Here is a 16,858-nt window from a genome sequence, read left to right on the forward strand (position 1 = left end):
AAAAAAAAAAAAAAAAAAAAAAAAAGAATATAAAGAGTTGAAACCTCTTGATACTCAGCCGGTCTCCTTTATATGACAGCTGGGTCCCTGTCCCCAAGGTTAGCAAAGCTCATGAAGGCCCCCCCCCCCCGCTCTAGCCCCAAAGGATGTAATAACAGCCTGGCGGCACACGGAGTCCTCAGCCTCCTTATCTCTAGCCGTGTTTTCTCATTTAAGCTCTGTCGTCCTGGCGGTATTGCAGCTGGCCCTGTCTGCCTGATTGAGTGTGATTGCAGAACCTTCTGCTCCGGCTTCTCTCTGCAAAGCCTTTGCTGCTCTGATAGGGCGCGCCCCGGCTGCCTCTTGTTTAATCAGCTCCAGAATGGTGCCTGCACCCGGGGGGACTGTAGATGTCTTTCTTTGTAATGAATGTTCCGTCTCAGCTGACGGCCCTTGCTCTTCCTCAGCTCCGGTCTTTCTTCACCTCTTTCACGCTCTTATTTTTGATGGTCTGCTCTGCTCCATTGATTATGGCTTAGAAGATTTAAAAAAAAAAAAAAACTTCATTTTTTATTTTATTTAGTGGCTTCTGAAGCCAGGCGTGGTGACATACATGTTTTTACTCTCAGCATTTGGGTGGCCGAGGCGGGTGGATCTTTGTGAGTTCGTGGCCAGCGTGGTTCGCATAGCAAGAGCAGGCTAGTCTGGGCTACACAGTGGGACCCTGTCTCAAAACATAGGCATACAAGCACACACACACACACACACACACACACACACTCACTCAAAGAAACATCCCTGGAAACATCCTCAATCCTACTCTTAGGCCATTAAAAACATGTCCTGGTCACTTTGGGAATTCTGAGATGGGAAGACAGAATCTCAGTAGTTTATTGATTTAATCTGGCCATCACGATGGCTCAGCCAATCAAGGAGCTTACCGCCAAACTTAAGGACCTGAATTCAATCCCCAGGACCCTTATGGTGAAGGGAAGGACCCACAGGGTGTCCTCTGACCGCCATACATGCATCATGGCACAAACACACACACACGTGTACACATGTAAGTAAATAAATAAGTCTAAGTGAACTGTTAGTGGCTAACAGGTTTCCTCCTTCCCCTCTGAAGCCACCACTCACCTATAGCTCCCCTCTTAGGGCTATAGCATGTGGCTCAAGCATGGCCGTTAGGGGAGATTCTCAACGGCTGTCTGTAGAGCCATCTGACAAATCTGTGTGTCCTACGGGGCTCTGGGTGGCTCCTGCAAATGGTTGTGCCACGGGGCATGCAGAACAGCCCTCCCGACCCTCCCGCTGAGGAGCTGCTCTCTCTACTCTTGGCAGAGGAGAAAAGGGTAATGTCCCCAAAAGGTGGCCTATCTTTGGAATCTTCACATTTATTGCATGTAGCGACTGCCTTGTTAGGCCCTCGTCAGATTGTTGTGAACATACTTCCTACTCCTGTCCTGCCCAGAGCCTGCCTTTCTCCTGGGGGTTTAGGGTTTTATTGCTGTTGTTGTTGGTGGTGATGGTGATAGTGGTGGTGGTTTTGGCTATATTCTGTCACCTTGCTCATCAGGAGGTATTCAATTGTCGGGGTCCATTGCTCTCTAGGCCATGGGTAGCCAGATTCTTAGAAAGACAGCTAGAAGGTGTTTGTACCTCGGGCTAGGATGTCTTCTCCACTGTACCCACAGTGGTCCGGAGCCAGGCCTCGGGACAGAATGTCCACCTTTGTGTACCCTCGCTGTGCTGCCCCCACGCCTTGTTCCTCAGGCTCTCTGTCTCCCTGCATGTTGCCCGATGTGTAATTATTGCTAATTAATTCCCAGTCAGAGTGATGGATAGTTTAATTTGCTTTCCTTGGGAGCCTTGCTTTGCCAGGGACTGGGCAGCAATCCAGCGTGCAGAGGGAGGGGCGGCTCCAGAGGGGGAAGTCTCCTCCACTGAGTCCTGGCACCTCTCCCCAGTGCCGGTTACCTCCACATTCCATTGACGCTAAGAGGTCAAGCTTCTCCCACCTTCTCTGCAACCTTCTGCAAAGGCAGGAATCACAGCAAGGATATCAGTGCTGGTCTTGCCAGGAGAGGCTTGGCCATGCACCAAATGGCAGAGCCTGCAGGAGAACCCCTTGCCATCCTCTCTCCAGAGCTCGTTCCTTACCATGTGCACCTGCCCACTTCTCTGTCCCCCACTCCTGAGCACAGGCTTTGGGGGATTGCCTGAGGAGCCATTTAGTCCTCTTGCCAACATAATTCTCTTCAGTTAGTTGTATGATTGGCAGCATGAAGACTCAGGGGCACAAAGAATTTTTCTTGTAGAAGAAAGAAGGGAGCAGAGGCCATCTCTCCTGGTGCTTTCTGCCTACTGTAGCAAGCAAAACACCATCATCCATGATTGATAATGTCGTTACCAGCTCCCTTACCATCATCAACATCACTATTACCATCATAACAACCAACAACATCACCAGCATCACTTTTGCATCCCACCCCCACCCCTCCATCAAAATTGTCATCACCAACATCTCTTTTGCTGTCTTTACCATTGGCAACATTATCATCACCGTTACCACCACCACCACATCACCAGCACCAGCATCTCCATCGTTGTCTTCACCATCACTGGTTTGCCAACACCAGTGTCACACTGCTACTGCTTTTATGCCCAGTATCCTCTCTGGTCACCAAGGGGTACAATGTAAGATAGTACCTCTGCTCTCTGAACTTGCGGAGATGATCCAAATGATACCAGAAAGTTCCATCTTTGGTCTCTGGAGGTGGGGACCTTGCTTGGTATACCCTGCAGCTTCCAGGATGCAGGAGAAACTGCGGGGCCCTATCGTGTAAAGCGAGAGTCATTAGCCCACTCACATCTGGGTTCTCTCACGTTGCCCCCAGGTGTATGAAGGTGGGAGCAATGTGGACCAGTTTGTGACCCGCTTCCTTCTGAAGGAGACAGCCAATCAGATCCAGTCACTGCTCAGCTCTGTGGAAAGCGCTGTGGAAGCCATCGAAGAACAAACCAGCCAGATCCGGTGTGTCCGTGGGGGCATGTTGGGGTACTCACAGCAGCCTGACTTTTTGTGTCCCTCAGATCTGGGTGCACAAGTTCCTGTACCTCTCCGTGTACTCCCCCCAGTTTCTCCAACTGCAATCTGAGGACAGACTTGGGACCTAGCACCGGAGTCACGAGGCTTATGTGGGACAGGAAGTGCTTAGGAGAATGTCTGGTATGGGACGTGCACTCATGAAGCCCGCAGATCTTACCATAGTTCTTGTTCACACAACAATGCCCTGCTGCCCGGGTTACTTCCGAATACTGGAAACCAGTTTGGGAAGTGGGATCTGGCTGCAGGTTAGGAACACAGGCCACATGCCAGAAGTGAAGTATCTAATGGAAGTGTCATTTTGTCGGAAACCCTGTGGGTTTCCAAGCGCTCCCTTGTTACCTGGAGATCTGGGAAGAGGGAAGGAACTCCTCAAGTCAGGGCGGGACCAAACTAACACTAAAGGAGACTCTCTAGAGAGGGATGGAGTTCAGGGTGTTGCTCTTTTGGTCTCCAGGTATGCTGGCAAGCACCCAGAGGTTTCTCATGGACATGGTGGGTGCTATGTGCCTGGTGTCTGGATGGGGACACTTCAGTCTTTCTAGCTAAGAAGGGCTTGCTCAACTTTGAGCGCCCCCCTACCCCTCCCACTCTGACGCACTGCCTATAGCTAGCTGAGCATACTGTTTGTCTGTTCAGAGCAGTGAAGGAGAAACAGAACCCACACACAGGTGGGCAGTGGCCAGTGGCCAGGAAGCCCATACCCGTGGCCTTGACTTTCTCTGTATACAACTGCAGTGTGCCTGGCAGAGAGTCACAGTGTGACACAGTGTGTGCTCTTGTGCTCTTTTTGCTATGGAGGTAGGGTTTGAGGGGGTGAAATTTGGCCAGTGAGGACCCCTCCATCCAGTAGGGCAATGAGGGTGCTCTTTTTTCTTTTTTTTTTTTTTTTTTTTTGGTTTTTCGAGACAGGGTTTCTCTGTATAGCCCTGGCTGTCCTGGAACTCACTTTGTAGACCAGGCTGGCCTCAAACTCAGAAATCCGCCTGCCTCTGCCTCCCGAGTGCTGGGATTAAAGGCGTGTGCCACCACACCCGGCGATGAGGGTGCTCTTAACGACGTTGCCAAATATGTTTGCTCTCAGCACCTGGAAGTACAGTTCATGACTCTGCGTGTGTGGGTAGCCTTGCAATCCCGAGTCCCCAGTGTCAAACAGCCACTGTTCTGGGAACAGACAGCTTTCCCTTTATTGATTATTATCATCTTCATCAAACTCGCCCTTTTCTCCTGCCGCAGACAGATAACAGCCTTGTGCAATTTTCCGGACTGCCTTCCTACACTGTGTGGCTAATATCCGTGGTTCCACTTGCCTGTCCCCACTGGAAGGAGATAACCCTGGAGTGTCAGTGGAAGGAGTGGGTGGTGTGTCTTGATGGGAAATCAGTTCCATGCCCACAGACACCTCATGCTGGCCCACATATCAACACTTTTGGCTCCAGGCCCCGAGTTCCCTGGGGGCGACCCTGTGTCACCGCCCTGGAACAACCCCCAAGGGTGCTGTGTTCCAGGAAAAGCCTTTATGCAGACCCTGCTGCTCGAGGGGCCTCCCACACAACCCTTCATGGTCTGAGGGACACTGAATTGGTTGCTGGTTTGTACAGATTTTGTGATTGACAGCTCAAAGCAACCACTAGCCTTGTCTAACTGAGGGAGCTAGGGCGGGAGGAGGCGGGGCGGGGGGGGGGAGACTTGTTAAGTTTTCAGGGGTCACAGGAGACAGATTTCAAAAAAAAAAAAAAAAAAACAGACTAAAGGGTTCAGAGGCGGGGTATGGGGGTGTCAGCCACACACCCTGTTGATGGGTAAGTCTTAGTTTTGCAAGGCCCCCTTTGTGCATAAGGAACTGGCTGCTCACCCCGCCGTTTTGGAGACCCTGCTAGGCGCCAGTCGCTGTGCTGGGGGTACAACATGCCTGTTGGAGTCGTGTGAAGGATATGTGGGCAAGAGGGGTTGAGTCTGGCTCGGGACAGGCTCCATTTATTTTTCTTGCTGCCTTGTTTGGGGGGGGGGGTCTCACTGACACAAAACCAGGTCTTCCATCCACAGCACAGTGGCCTCTACGGAAGTAGGAAGGGAGGAAGATACATAGGGTCTCCTAAACCTGGGCTCAGCCTGTTCTGACTGGAAGCTGCGAACTATGAGGTCTGCCAGATAGACACCTGGGCCAGCTTTACCTCAGCCATGGCAATGAGCCTGTGGGGCACAGGGGCCTGGGCTCTAGAGCTAGGTTGCCATTAGCCACATAGCCTTGGTCAGGTCACTTGCCTCGTGGATGGTTTTTCCTCCTCGGAGAAAATGAAGGTCCCTCTGCCCATCCCGCAGACGTGGGGCTCACAGGGCAGGTCCGAGCACATTTCAGGACATGGTCAGTGCTTTTGTAAGTACTCGGTGAAGGCAGTCGAGGTAGCCGTGGTCCCACAGGTGCCCTCATCAACACCACGTTTCTCCTCCGTGCACCGCAGACAGGACCATTGCAAACCCAGCCATGCTGTCAACGAGAGCCGCTACGGAGGCCCCACTCCTCCCTACATCCCCAACCACAAGCTTGTGGCCCCGGAGCCGCCGGTGAAAAGCCTGCCTGTGGGTGAGAGAGCACCGGTGGGCACTGCCCTCCAAGGGGATCCCAGTAATCTGCGCTGGGGCCTAGACTGGGAGCTGGGGCTCTGCCCCCTCGGGACGGCCCCGCCCATCGCCAGGGTCTCTCTCTCTCTCTCTCTCTCTCTCTCTCTCTCTTTCTCAGCCACAGGGGAGCCAAAAGAGGATGGGCTGGAGGGCCAGATAAGCCGGTTGGCAGAGCTGATTGGGAGACTGGAGAGCAAGGTAGGCCTGTCCCACCCCATCTCACCTTTCTCCCAGCCTTATCCACTTTAGAGCTTGCTGAGAAGCTGAGACGCCCTGGTGGGTTGTGGGCTGTAGAGAGGCAGACAGAGGGGCCACGTAGGGTCCTGACTGTGAGAGGGCAGGCAACAGAGAGTGACCCAGGCAGAGAGAGTAACCCCGGGGGACCTGTGCTATGGATGTATCCAAGAATGCTGGCTCCAAGACCGGAGGCAAAAAGCTGGTGCGAGAGGGAACCAGGGACGATGGTCCAGGGCAGGTTCCAAACTGGAAACTACTGACGACTTCATATAGTGTGGGAGCACGGAGCAGACCAGCCTTTATAGAGACGTTTCTACGGACAGTATGTGACCCACAGTACTCTCAAAGGGGCTTGCAGATGAGTAGGCTCGGGTGCCTCTGTTGGAGCTGGGTTTCTGCTGTTTGGTTCTGAGTTCGTGGCTTGGACTCTCTAAGCCTGCACGTCCTGCTCTGGTGACAGGGGAGACCGTCTGGAGAGCAGTTGTTCCTCACCTAAGGCACCGGTGGCTCAGGTTAGAGCCTGCTGTCCGGGGTTAGCATCTAACATTAGCCCCGTGAGCATTGCTAGTCACCCTTTACCAAATTCCCCACACATGTGCGCGCAGGACTCCCCCTGCACCTGCCTACCCTGAGCGACAGGTGTGTCAGAGCCCTGGGATTGAGGTAACACTTCTTCAGGTTTTCCGTATTATTATTATTATTATTATTATTATTTTTTTTTTTTTTTTTTTTTTTTTTTTTTTGGCAGTGAGCTCTGGTACTTAGCGGGGCTTGGGTGTTCATTCTGAGCGACTCATGGGAGGGAACCATGGGACTTGTCAGTGGAAGGCAGTCTGATGGGAGGAGAGGCAATCCAGTTCGGAAATGTGTTGCCAGCTGCAGGGCTGTGGCTGAAGCGAGGGTCACCCCTCCCACACTTCTTTAAAGCCTGCTGCCCCGGGTGAGAGCAGCTCGGTGGGGACCTTGTGCCCGGTTGTCATAACAACTCAGTGGGGGCCCCAGGAGGGAGGCGCTTTGAAGCTTATTTTTAGTACCCCGGTCGCCCTAACAACGAGGCTGGCTGGTAACCAGGAGCACCTAGGCGTCCTGGAGATGGGGCGGGGTCCTCCGGGGTCTCTGATTGGCCTGAGCACAAGCACGGGCCAATTCAAACCTGCTCCTGGCTCCGCCCCCATGCGGCCAAGCACCGCCTCCAACTGTGCCTGGAGGGCGGTGGGCGGATCCTGGGAAGAAGCTGGGCTCTCTCTCCATCTGACTGTGGAGAGGCCAAAGGGGGTTCCAGCCTTCAGGAGCCGCCCGCGTGCCTGTTCAGTGACAGAAACAAACCTAAACCTGCAAACACATCTTGTCCGCTGTGCGCTTTCTTGAGATGTGTGGACAAGAAGTCAGTCAACGCTGGGGATGTGATTCAGGGCGCAGGCCCTTGTTCAATCGTTTGAGAACCATTGGCTCACCTGCCGCTGCTTTTTTAAACAGTGGATGTGCTTCTTGCTTGCTTACACGCATGCCGGTTGGGAAGGTAAACCGGCACCGGGGCTGTGACTATTGGGAGACCCACTTTGAAGGAAAAGGAATGGATTTCTTCTGGTGACGAAGAGAGATGGTTTAAACCCGGACTCTACTGCTTAAGCCCTCTTGAGGAACCTTTGGGACCTTTGGGACCCGGGGTTCTGTGCTCAGATGTAATGATTGAATATCACTGTGTGCTTGGGCGCCAGGTACTGGTGACCCGCAGCTGCGTCCCCAAAGCACAATCAGGCAGCAGCTGGCCGGGGAGGCTGGGAAATAGGATGCAAGTGGAAAATTTTCAGTTCAGGGCTTCGGGAGAGGCGGCGTACAGGCAACCCTGTGTATACCATGGGTTTATGGGGAACCCGAGATCACTGCTAGGGGTGAGGTACGGGCGTTAGGGGGGGTCTTAGGGCTCTTATGAAACCATGGTTAAAACAATGTCCCAATTTGGGGTACCCCAGGGTGCCTGTTACTAAGATTTCCCAGCCCCAGCCACATATGCCAAGTTTATAGGGGCCCATCTTGGTCTCTGAACCTCCCAGTGCTTCAGCAGCCTAGACCATAAGGAACTCTCTGCTATTTCCTTGGTTCACTGGTTCTAGGGTCCCCTCTGAGTCCTCTCTATACCTGGGAACCTCACTTCCAGCCTGGGAGATCTAAGACCCCCTGGCACACCGGGGCAGGGACTGTAACTCTCTGGGTGTGCGGTACCCCATACCCTGAGTGTGGTCTTGGGAGCCTTCCCGGAGGTGGCCTCCATCCCAGGCATCACTGTCTTGTTCCAGACCCTCTCGTTTGACCTGCAACAGCGCCTCTCGGATGAAGAAGGCACCAACATGGTGAGACCCTCTCCACCTCTCTCCTCTGACCTGTTCCTCTGACCCTCTGAGGTGGTGACTCGTCATCTCTGGCCACCCTCTCTGCCTGCCCCTCCCTGAGGGGCATGGTAAGCTGAGGCTCTGAGACTCTGATAAAGCATCAGGCCTAGCTCTGGGCAAGCATCAGACGGTGCATTTACTAGAAAAGCAGCCTATTGGTGCCTGGCTGTGCCTCTTGGTGGGGCTCCCTACAGCCTTCTTACTTATTGCCCTCTTTGTGGGGACCCCACAGGGACTTGACCCATTTGGGCCTGTCACCTTTAGCCGATTGATCTTCACAACTAAGACTAAGAAGTGCGGTGGGTTTATTTGATTGTGACCCCCTCCGAAGCGAGGCGTAGGCTGTCAGGATTGGGAGGATGCTCATGTGGCCGGGGAAGGCCCTGGCACTCGTGTTCATGTCCACTCTGGCTCACAGCACCTGCAGCTGGTCCGGCAGGAAATGGCTGTGTGCCCTGAGCAGCTGAGTGCGTTCTTGGATTCCCTGAGACAGTACCTCCGGAGCACCGCTGAAGAAAGGAACTGCTTCCAGTAAGTAAAGAGCTTCCTGCAGGGGACTGTGGGCACCCTTGAGGGGTCTGTACATTGCCAGTATCAAGAAAGGGTGATGGTGGCTTGACTGGACAGAGGAATGGGTGAATGGCCTAAGGAGGGCTGTCGCAGGCTGTGCCACAGCCATCATGGTCCTGTCTTCTGTGTGAAGATAAACTAAGAAATAGCAGGGCTGCAAAGAGAAGCCACACGCTCAGGCCAGGAGGTTTGACTGATGATGGGGGCAATGACAAAGATTTTTATTTATGTATATGAGTGCTCTATCTGTATGTACACTTGCATGCCAGAAGAGGGCATCAGACCCCATTATAGATGCTGTGAGTCACCTTGTGGTTGCTGGGAGTTGAACTCAGGACCTTTGGAAGAGTAGTCAGTGCTCTTAACCACTGAGCCATCTCTCCAGCCCGCAATAATGGTTCTTAAAGGAAGAGAGGGAAGGGGAACTACACCCTGTACCCCAGGCACCCCAGTTTCCTCACCTGGGCCTTCCTGGTTCTGTTGCCCCTCCTCCCAGTCCTTCTTGAAGGATGGGACCCTGGGATACACCAGTGCACAAGGCTTCCTCCTAGTGTGTCCTCCATACCCGCACCTGCCCTGTCATGTCACCATCAGCCGGACAAAGGCCATCACCAGGCTGGCGGTGATCATCCCGTGGGAGCCACACTATTATGGACCCAACTGTCCATGGTAGCCTTTGCTGTACCTAGAGAGAGACCAGAGCAGGTACCTGCACAGGCTGGCATAGACTGAGGCTGGCAGGCACCCCCATCCACTCATGAACCCCGAGCTCTGCATGTGATTCTAGGCTGGTGCATGATGAGCCAACGATGGGGGCAGCAGTATGGTTACCTCATAGCCTTCTCCCTAAAGAGAGTCCCTCCTTGCGGGGCTCAGGTGCACTTCTGCCACATGTGAGAAAGAAAGGCATCCAGGGGCTGGGAGGAACTGGTGAGGACATGGACTCTACCAGAACCCATGTGGTCATACCACTGCTGCAGCCCCTCTGAGATGAAGTGACATCCTAGGTCACTCAAGGGACATGCCTGGGATGTAGGTCATTCAATCTGGGACAGTACCTCTTTTCAGTCCAGGTCTGGGCTTCCTGGGGTTGTCTTAAGACCAAAAGACAGGAAAAGGGACTAAGGCGCAGGCTGAGTGCTTTGGTTTAAAAGCCCAGGTATTTTGTGTGTAAACGTCCCTCTGTGTGTGTGTGTGTGTAGGTCAGAGGTCAATTTGGGGGGGAGGTGTTCCTGAGACGAATGAGTGCCCAGTTTGTGTGTGTACCAGGGGTTGGGGTGTGGTGTGGTCTGTCTTAGGGTTGCTGCTGTTGTGATGAAATCCCATAGCCAAAAGCAACTTGAGAAGGAAAGAGTTTATTTCACTTTGCACTTCCGATCCCTGTTCATCACGAAAGGCAGTTGGAGCAGGAACACAGAAGCGGGTGCTGATGCAGAGGCCATGGAGGGTGCTGCTTACTGGCTTGCTTAGCTTGCTTTCTTGTAGAACCCAGGATCACGGGGGGGGGGGGGGGGGGGGGGGGGGAATGACATGCGCACTGTGGGCTGGGCCTTCCCCCGTCAATCACTGATTAAGAAAATGCCCTACAGGCTAGCATTTTCTTAGTGGAGGCTCCCTCCTTTCAGATGAGTCTAGCTATATGAAGTGGACATAAAACCTAGCCAGCGCACTTGGGAGGCAGAGGCAGGCGGATTTCTGAGTTTGAGGCCAGCCTGGTCTTCAAAGTGAGTTCCAGGACAGCCAGGGCTACACAGAGAAACCCTGTCTTGAAAAAAAAAGAAAGAAAGAAAGAAAGAAAGAAAGAAAGAAAGAAAGAAAGAAAGAAAGAAAGAAAAAAAAAAAACCTAACCAGGGCAAGGGCAGGGGACAACTTCCAGGAGGTGGTTCTCTGCTCCGCTGTGTAGGTCCTGGGAATCAAACTCGGGCTATCTGGCTGTTTCAAGCTCCTTTACCTGCTGAGCCATCTTCTTGGCCCCAACACTGTTTTCTTGAGACCGGATCTCCAATTTTGTTCACATGGATCTTCGGGGGTTGAACTTAGGTCTCAGTCACGTTCCGACTGAGCATCTCCCTGCCCCTCAAAACCAGGCGTTTTAAACGCGTCTTTAAAAACCCTGCTCTCGTTGCGGACCATGGTGCGGAGTCAGGTGGCCCAGATGCTCCGGGAGGCTTGGAGTCATGGTGGTCTCTGATGTCTCCAGCTCCTGTTGCCCCATGGAGGACCAGCAGGAAGAGAGGCTAAGGGGGCTGTGGCATGCAATGGGCAGTCACAGCCGGCCACACCTGTGTGTGTGTCACTTCCCCGCAGTGTTGCCGCGGTGAGGATGGCAGACGGCTTAACCTTCGTCATCTACGAGTTCTGGGAGACAGAGGAGGAGTGGAAGAGGTAGGTGCAGCCCTGTCCCTACCCCATGCCAGCGGGTGGGGCTGACTGCCTCTAGGCTCCTGTTTCTTGACCCTGAGGAGAGGATGGGGAAGAACCCAGCTTCCTGGGCAGCTTGGGCCTTTTCACATGGCAGTTAGGTTCTGAGACACTGAGACCCCTGACCCAGGCTCTCCATATATGCACCGTATATGTAAGTCTCTGCTCTAAGGACTGATTTAGTTTCCCCACAGCCTCCCTGCCTGTGTCATCAGGCGCTGGGTCCCAGAGCCTTGCTGTCCGTAGAACTGCTGAGTGTCGTGGGGCTGGCCACAAGGCTGCTTTAGAGTGCCACAGCCCAGGCACCCCACTGGCCCCGTATTGCAGAGGTTTCTCGTTTTCCCCAGTACAACCTAACGCCCAGTAAGGACAGAGGGCGGAGACTTCTGCCCCTGTTCTTCCCTGCAGTGAATACTCGGCCATGAGACTCAAGGACCCAGGTACTTCCGGAGGAGTGCACATAGAGGCTCCTACAGTGCTGTCCCCTGCTGCTGCAGCTGATCAGGAGGGGAAAGGTCAGGGCTAGAGGTCTAATCCTGTTCCCGTGGGCAGGCTAGAGGCAAAGGCTTTTCTCACAAGGTCACAGCCTCTCTCCTGGACAGAGCAGGACTAGACCTGGCCCCACACCTAAAGCTTCCCTCATCCCTACCTCCTGGACTAACCCGGGCTCCCGGCTTGCAGGCACCTGCAGAGCCCCGTGTGCAAGGCCTTCCGTCATGTCAAGGTTGACACGCTGAGCCAGCCTGAAGCACTCTCCCAGATCTCTGTGCCAGGTAGAGGACCAGGGACAGAATGCATGGGGTGGGTGGGTGGGGGCGACACCAGCCTCAGAGAAGGGCCTCCCAGGCCTACAGGGACTTCTTGCTCCTATCAGGAACCCCAGTCCAGATGCAAGCTCCCAACCCAAGGCTTGGTGTGTACACAATGGGTACACACAGGGGGCTCACCCGAGAAGCTCACCCTCCCTATGGGGCCTGGCTGAGCAGCCTGGAGTCACAGAGCCTGGCCTGGAGTCCTCTGCCCAAGGCTTCTCTATCTACAGCCATCCCAGCCTCCAGGAAAGAGGCCTTGATCCCCTGTAAGCCCAACCACTGACTACCATTTCTCTCTCCTGCTTACAGCTGCCTGGTGCACCTCCGGCCGAGACTGACCCCGACCTGTTAAGAAGCCCTACTCCCGTGCCCTGCCCCTTCTTGTAAAGGGCAACAACACCCCTTTTCTAGAGACTTTGGTAAACTGCTGTCTTTTCAATATACTAATCAAAGGACTGGTACTTCCCCCTGCTGTGTGGCACAGAGGAGGCCCATCCCCTGGTATTCCCACACCTGACTCGACCTGGCAGAGGAGGCCAAGGTTAGTAGGGATGGCTGCCCAGGCCAGCCTTCCACCCACAGCTTCCCTGACTCTGAATAGCTGAGGCCCAGCAGGGCCCACCTCCGATGGACAGGCCTGTTCCTCTACTTCTGTCCTCTGTGATGGCCCCGCTACCTAGTAGGAGCTGTGACCCTGTAGTACCCAACCTAGGCTTGGGGAGAACCCAGGTCCCCAGCATCACGCTAGGCCCACAGCCACCAAATAAAATCTGGCTAGGAACAGTGTGTGTCCTATCTCTGTCCCTTTCCCAGTTTGGGGGTGGGGTGGGGTCATTGGGAATGCCATCATGGGTGGCTCTGAGCACTCCCTCAGCCTCAGTGCTTCTAGCGGTCAGTGGAGCTGTGCTTTGGGTATCTTGAATGGTTTGAGGAAGCAGGCACAGATATGAACCGGACTCTCGAGCTGTCCTCCCAAGATGCTACTGTTGCCTGGTGTGGTGCGAGCACAGGATCACGGGTAGTAGGCTCTGTCCTGGGAGCTTCTTGAGGTACTGCTGTGCTGTGTGACCTTGGTGAACAGCCTGCCCTCTCTGTGTGGTGCCTGGGCTACTTCGACTTTAGCACCTCACAGAAGGATGCAGTGGGACAGGTGGGGTCATTTGCAGGTTGACAGCATAGGGCATCAACAGAAGTCAGTAAAGGAGGGTCAGGGACAGACTGAGTGGAAGGCTTCGAGATCCTCACTATTGGGAGGTATGGGGACGGGCTGAGAGAACGTGCTCCTGTCAGGTTCTCTACCTTCCATTACATTTACACCAGCCAGGCACCAACACCCAGGAGATAACACAAAGACACAGAGAGGGCAGGCTGTTCACCAAGGTCACACAGCACAGCAGTACCTCAAGAAGCTCTAAGGACAGAGCCTACTACCCTCGATCCTGTGTTGCCATTGGTAACCATGTGAGCCAGTGATTCTACTCCTAGATGTACACAGATGATGCCGACAGGGGTAGGAGGATGCTCAGTGGGTAGAACATTGGCTATGCAAGCATGAGGACCTGAGTTTAAGTCCTCAGTACCCATGAAAAACACATGGCTGTGAACACGTGTAACCCCAGCGTTGTGGAGGGAAGGGGGAGTGGGGGGGACAGAGGCTGGCAGAGGCTAAGAACTCACTAGCCAGTCAAGCCGGCCTAGCTAGGACAGCAAGCTTCTGGTTCAGTGAGAGAGCCTGTCTCGGGCAGTAAGGAGAAGAGAGAAAGAGGAGGACTCTGGAAGCTCTGACCTCCATGTGCACACTTTACCACAGAGAGAGGGGGGGGGGGAGAGGGAGAGAGGGGGGGGCAGGCAGGCTATTGAGACAAGTCCCTGACACAGCATTCATGGGGAGACCACTAGTTCAGTCCGTGACCCCCAAGCAATCCTACAGCAAACTAGTGCAGCAGCCCTGGACCCCCCATATCTAATTCTCTTTTCCATTGCTGTGGAGATAAAACACTTTGACCAAAAGCAAGTTGGAAGGAAAGGTTGGTTTTGTTGTTGGTTTTGGTTTTGGTTTTGGTTTGTGTGTGTGTGTGTGTGTGTGTGTGTGTGTTTTCTGTTTTTTGTTTTTTGGGTTTTTTTGTTTTGGGTTTTGTTTTGTTTTGGCTTACATTCTAGGGTCACAGTCCATTATGGAGAGAAATCAAGGTAGGAACTTGAGGTGTAAAACACAGAGGAAGGCTGCTTACTGGCTTGCTCATCTGGCTTTCTGATAAAGCCCAAGACCGACTGCCTAGGGAATGGCACCACCCATGGTCAGCGGGGGGCCCACCTACATCCATTAGCAATCAAGACTACTTACAGACCAGTCTTATCTACTCAATGCCTCCATTGAAGGTCCCTCTTCCCAACGACTCTAGCTTATATCAAGCCGCCAAAACCAACCAGCACACACTGCCCCCATCGGAGCCATACCTGTTCTCCTGTATCTGCAGTTTCACATCCAGGATTCAGCTAACCGTGGGCCAAGCAGAAACTTCTCACTGCTGACATGCTCTGTGTATGCAGGCTGCAGTGTTTGCAGGTGTTCACGGGACACGCTTCCTAAACCGTGTGACCATTCAGGCGGTTCCCTGCGGGCCATAACCTAAAGAGAAAATAAGTAACTGGCAGGATAGATGACCACATTGGGAGTCCCGAGATTGTGAACTGGAAAAACCTGTTTCTTGTTGCGGTGTGGCTCAGCCATAGCACACACCTTTAACCCAAGGGATTTCTGAAAACAAGCGCTAAAGTCGACCATAGGTCGAGAGGCAGAGCAAGCAACCAGTTGACAGGGTGAACATAGGAAACGCCAGGAGAGCGAAAGGAGGGTCTGGAGTTGAAGGGTGTTTAAGACAGTGTGGAGAAGATGAAGATGATGATGAGGAGGAGGAGGAGCTTTTTCTTTATGGAGCATCAGTGGAGTAAGAAGGTCAGCTGGGGGCTGGAGAGATGGCTCAGCAGTTAAGAGCACCGACTGCTCTTCCAAAGGTCCTAAGTTCAAATCCCAGCAACCACATGGTGGCTCACAACCATCCGATATGAGATCTGACACCCTCTTCTGGTGCATCTGAAGACAGCTACAGTATACTTAGCTATAATAATAAATCTTTTTTTTTTTTTTTTTTTAAAAAGGTCAGCTAGGGGCTTTCTCTGCCTCTCAGGCTTTCGCCCCACCATCTGGCTACCGAGTCTTCACTGGTAAAATCAAACATTTGGGATTTTGTTTTAAAATAACAGCACATAGGCCATATTCCACACAGTACCTTTTGTGTGAGAGACTCCCCGTCCACAGAGAGATCTGTGGACCCTAGAACCATTCAGCCACAGTGAAGGGTGCTGACACCTGCCCCAACACAGATGAACCTGGCCAACACTGCACTAGTGACAGACACCAGACACACGTGGCCACAGATTGTACAACCCACAGGCAGGTTGACAGGCTGTGGCTCGGCTGGTGAAGAGAATGGTCCCAGGGTAGAGGGAGCCCCAGGAGGAGATGATGCTTCAGAGAGGAGAAGGACCTTGGAGTGACAGCTATGTCACAGTGGTTCCTTGGAAGCCTTCAGCTCCTGAGTCTCCTGTCAGACTCGCTTGCCAGCTGCCTCCCTGCTAGGCTGACACACACCATGGCCCTCTGCAGGAGATGCTCAAGGCAATCCTGTTGGGATCCCGTGAACCTGCCTGTGCCTTGGCTACCCCTGAGGTTGCAGGCAGCGGCCAAGGCTACCCTGGCCTACAAAGAGGTTCCCCTGGTACGCAGCGCCCTTACAGCTTGTGATTCTCGGGCGGGAACGAACATCCCACCCTCTCTGCACTGTGGTGACATGGGAAGAGTGGTGCTACACACTCAAGCACACTCGTCAACTTTGATGGGGACCTAGTGACTTCTGCTCTGTGCTGAAGACACAGAATGTGTCCTGGGGGGAGAGGGAGGTGGGCTTTAGCTGCCTTTATTTCCCCTTGGGTGCCAGGAAACTCAGTGTGTCTCTTCCCATCTCTCACCCTCAGTTGGGGCTTCAGCATGACATTGCTCCAGCTGACTGAAATAACTTTTATACCTTTATGATTCACACAGAACACACAACACACACACACATACAGTTCCATCGTTCACCTTCCCGGTGGCAGAGCCTCCCCAGCATCCTTCACTCAGGCACTTACTACCCCTGATCTGTCACTACCTAGTACAGTAAATGGTCTCTCTGGGGCTCAAGCCCCCTTGACCAGGGCTGCAAACCTTCACAATGATGACATAGGCAGTCTGGCCACTACCTGACCTGAAGAGCTAACAAGTCCTCAGACACTCTGCAGGGCTCCTTCTGGAAACCAACCCTTCTAGGATGACTCTGAGCCTCTGGATGAGGGTCCAGCAGGTCACACAGGGCTAGCCAGAGGATGGAGGTGGACAGGAGGCCCACCTCTCTGGCCACTCCACAGTGCAGAATAGCAGAGGAGGAGGAGAAAAAAAAATTCAAGCCCAAAAGCAGTCTGCTCTCATAAATGATCTTGCAGGACGGTGACTTTGACTTCCCTTGCTCTAGTGTTAAATGTTCAGGTGGGGATTTGTGACAGGACCCCAGGGCAGTCACCTACAGCCATCTGCTGTGGCATCTGCCCATGGGACAGCTAAGCGAGACACGGCTCAGCCAGCGAGACACAGGGGGCCCCCAGAGCACAGCACGAGGTGGAG

General features: G+C 53.5%; 1 protein-coding gene across 3 annotated transcripts in view; it reads left to right on the top strand.

The window, feature by feature from the left end:
- The window catches only part of Necab2 (N-terminal EF-hand calcium binding protein 2), a 26,178-nt gene extending 13,255 nt beyond the window's left edge, over positions 1–12,923 (top strand). For 2 of the 3 annotated variants that reach the window (XM_021220442.1, XM_029532504.1), the window contains 8 exons: positions 2,880–3,016; positions 5,551–5,672; positions 5,829–5,908; positions 8,245–8,298; positions 8,756–8,868; positions 11,216–11,293; positions 12,011–12,102; positions 12,451–12,923. In XM_021220442.1, coding sequence (XP_021076101.1) covers positions 2,880–3,016; positions 5,551–5,672; positions 5,829–5,908; positions 8,245–8,298; positions 8,756–8,868; positions 11,216–11,293; positions 12,011–12,102; positions 12,451–12,479 — 705 coding nt within the window. In that variant the 3' untranslated portion in view covers positions 12,480–12,923. The remainder of the gene's footprint in view (positions 1–2,879; positions 3,017–5,550; positions 5,673–5,828; positions 5,909–8,244; positions 8,299–8,755; positions 8,869–11,215; positions 11,294–12,010; positions 12,103–12,450) is intronic. The other variant, XM_021220444.2, reaches the window with a different exon arrangement.
- The last annotated feature ends 3,935 nt before the right edge of the window (positions 12,924–16,858 follow it).

The sequence above is a fragment of the Mus pahari genome, chromosome 20, assembly GCF_900095145.1.
Source record: "Mus pahari chromosome 20, PAHARI_EIJ_v1.1, whole genome shotgun sequence".
Lineage (NCBI taxonomy): Eukaryota > Metazoa > Chordata > Mammalia > Rodentia > Muridae > Mus > Mus pahari.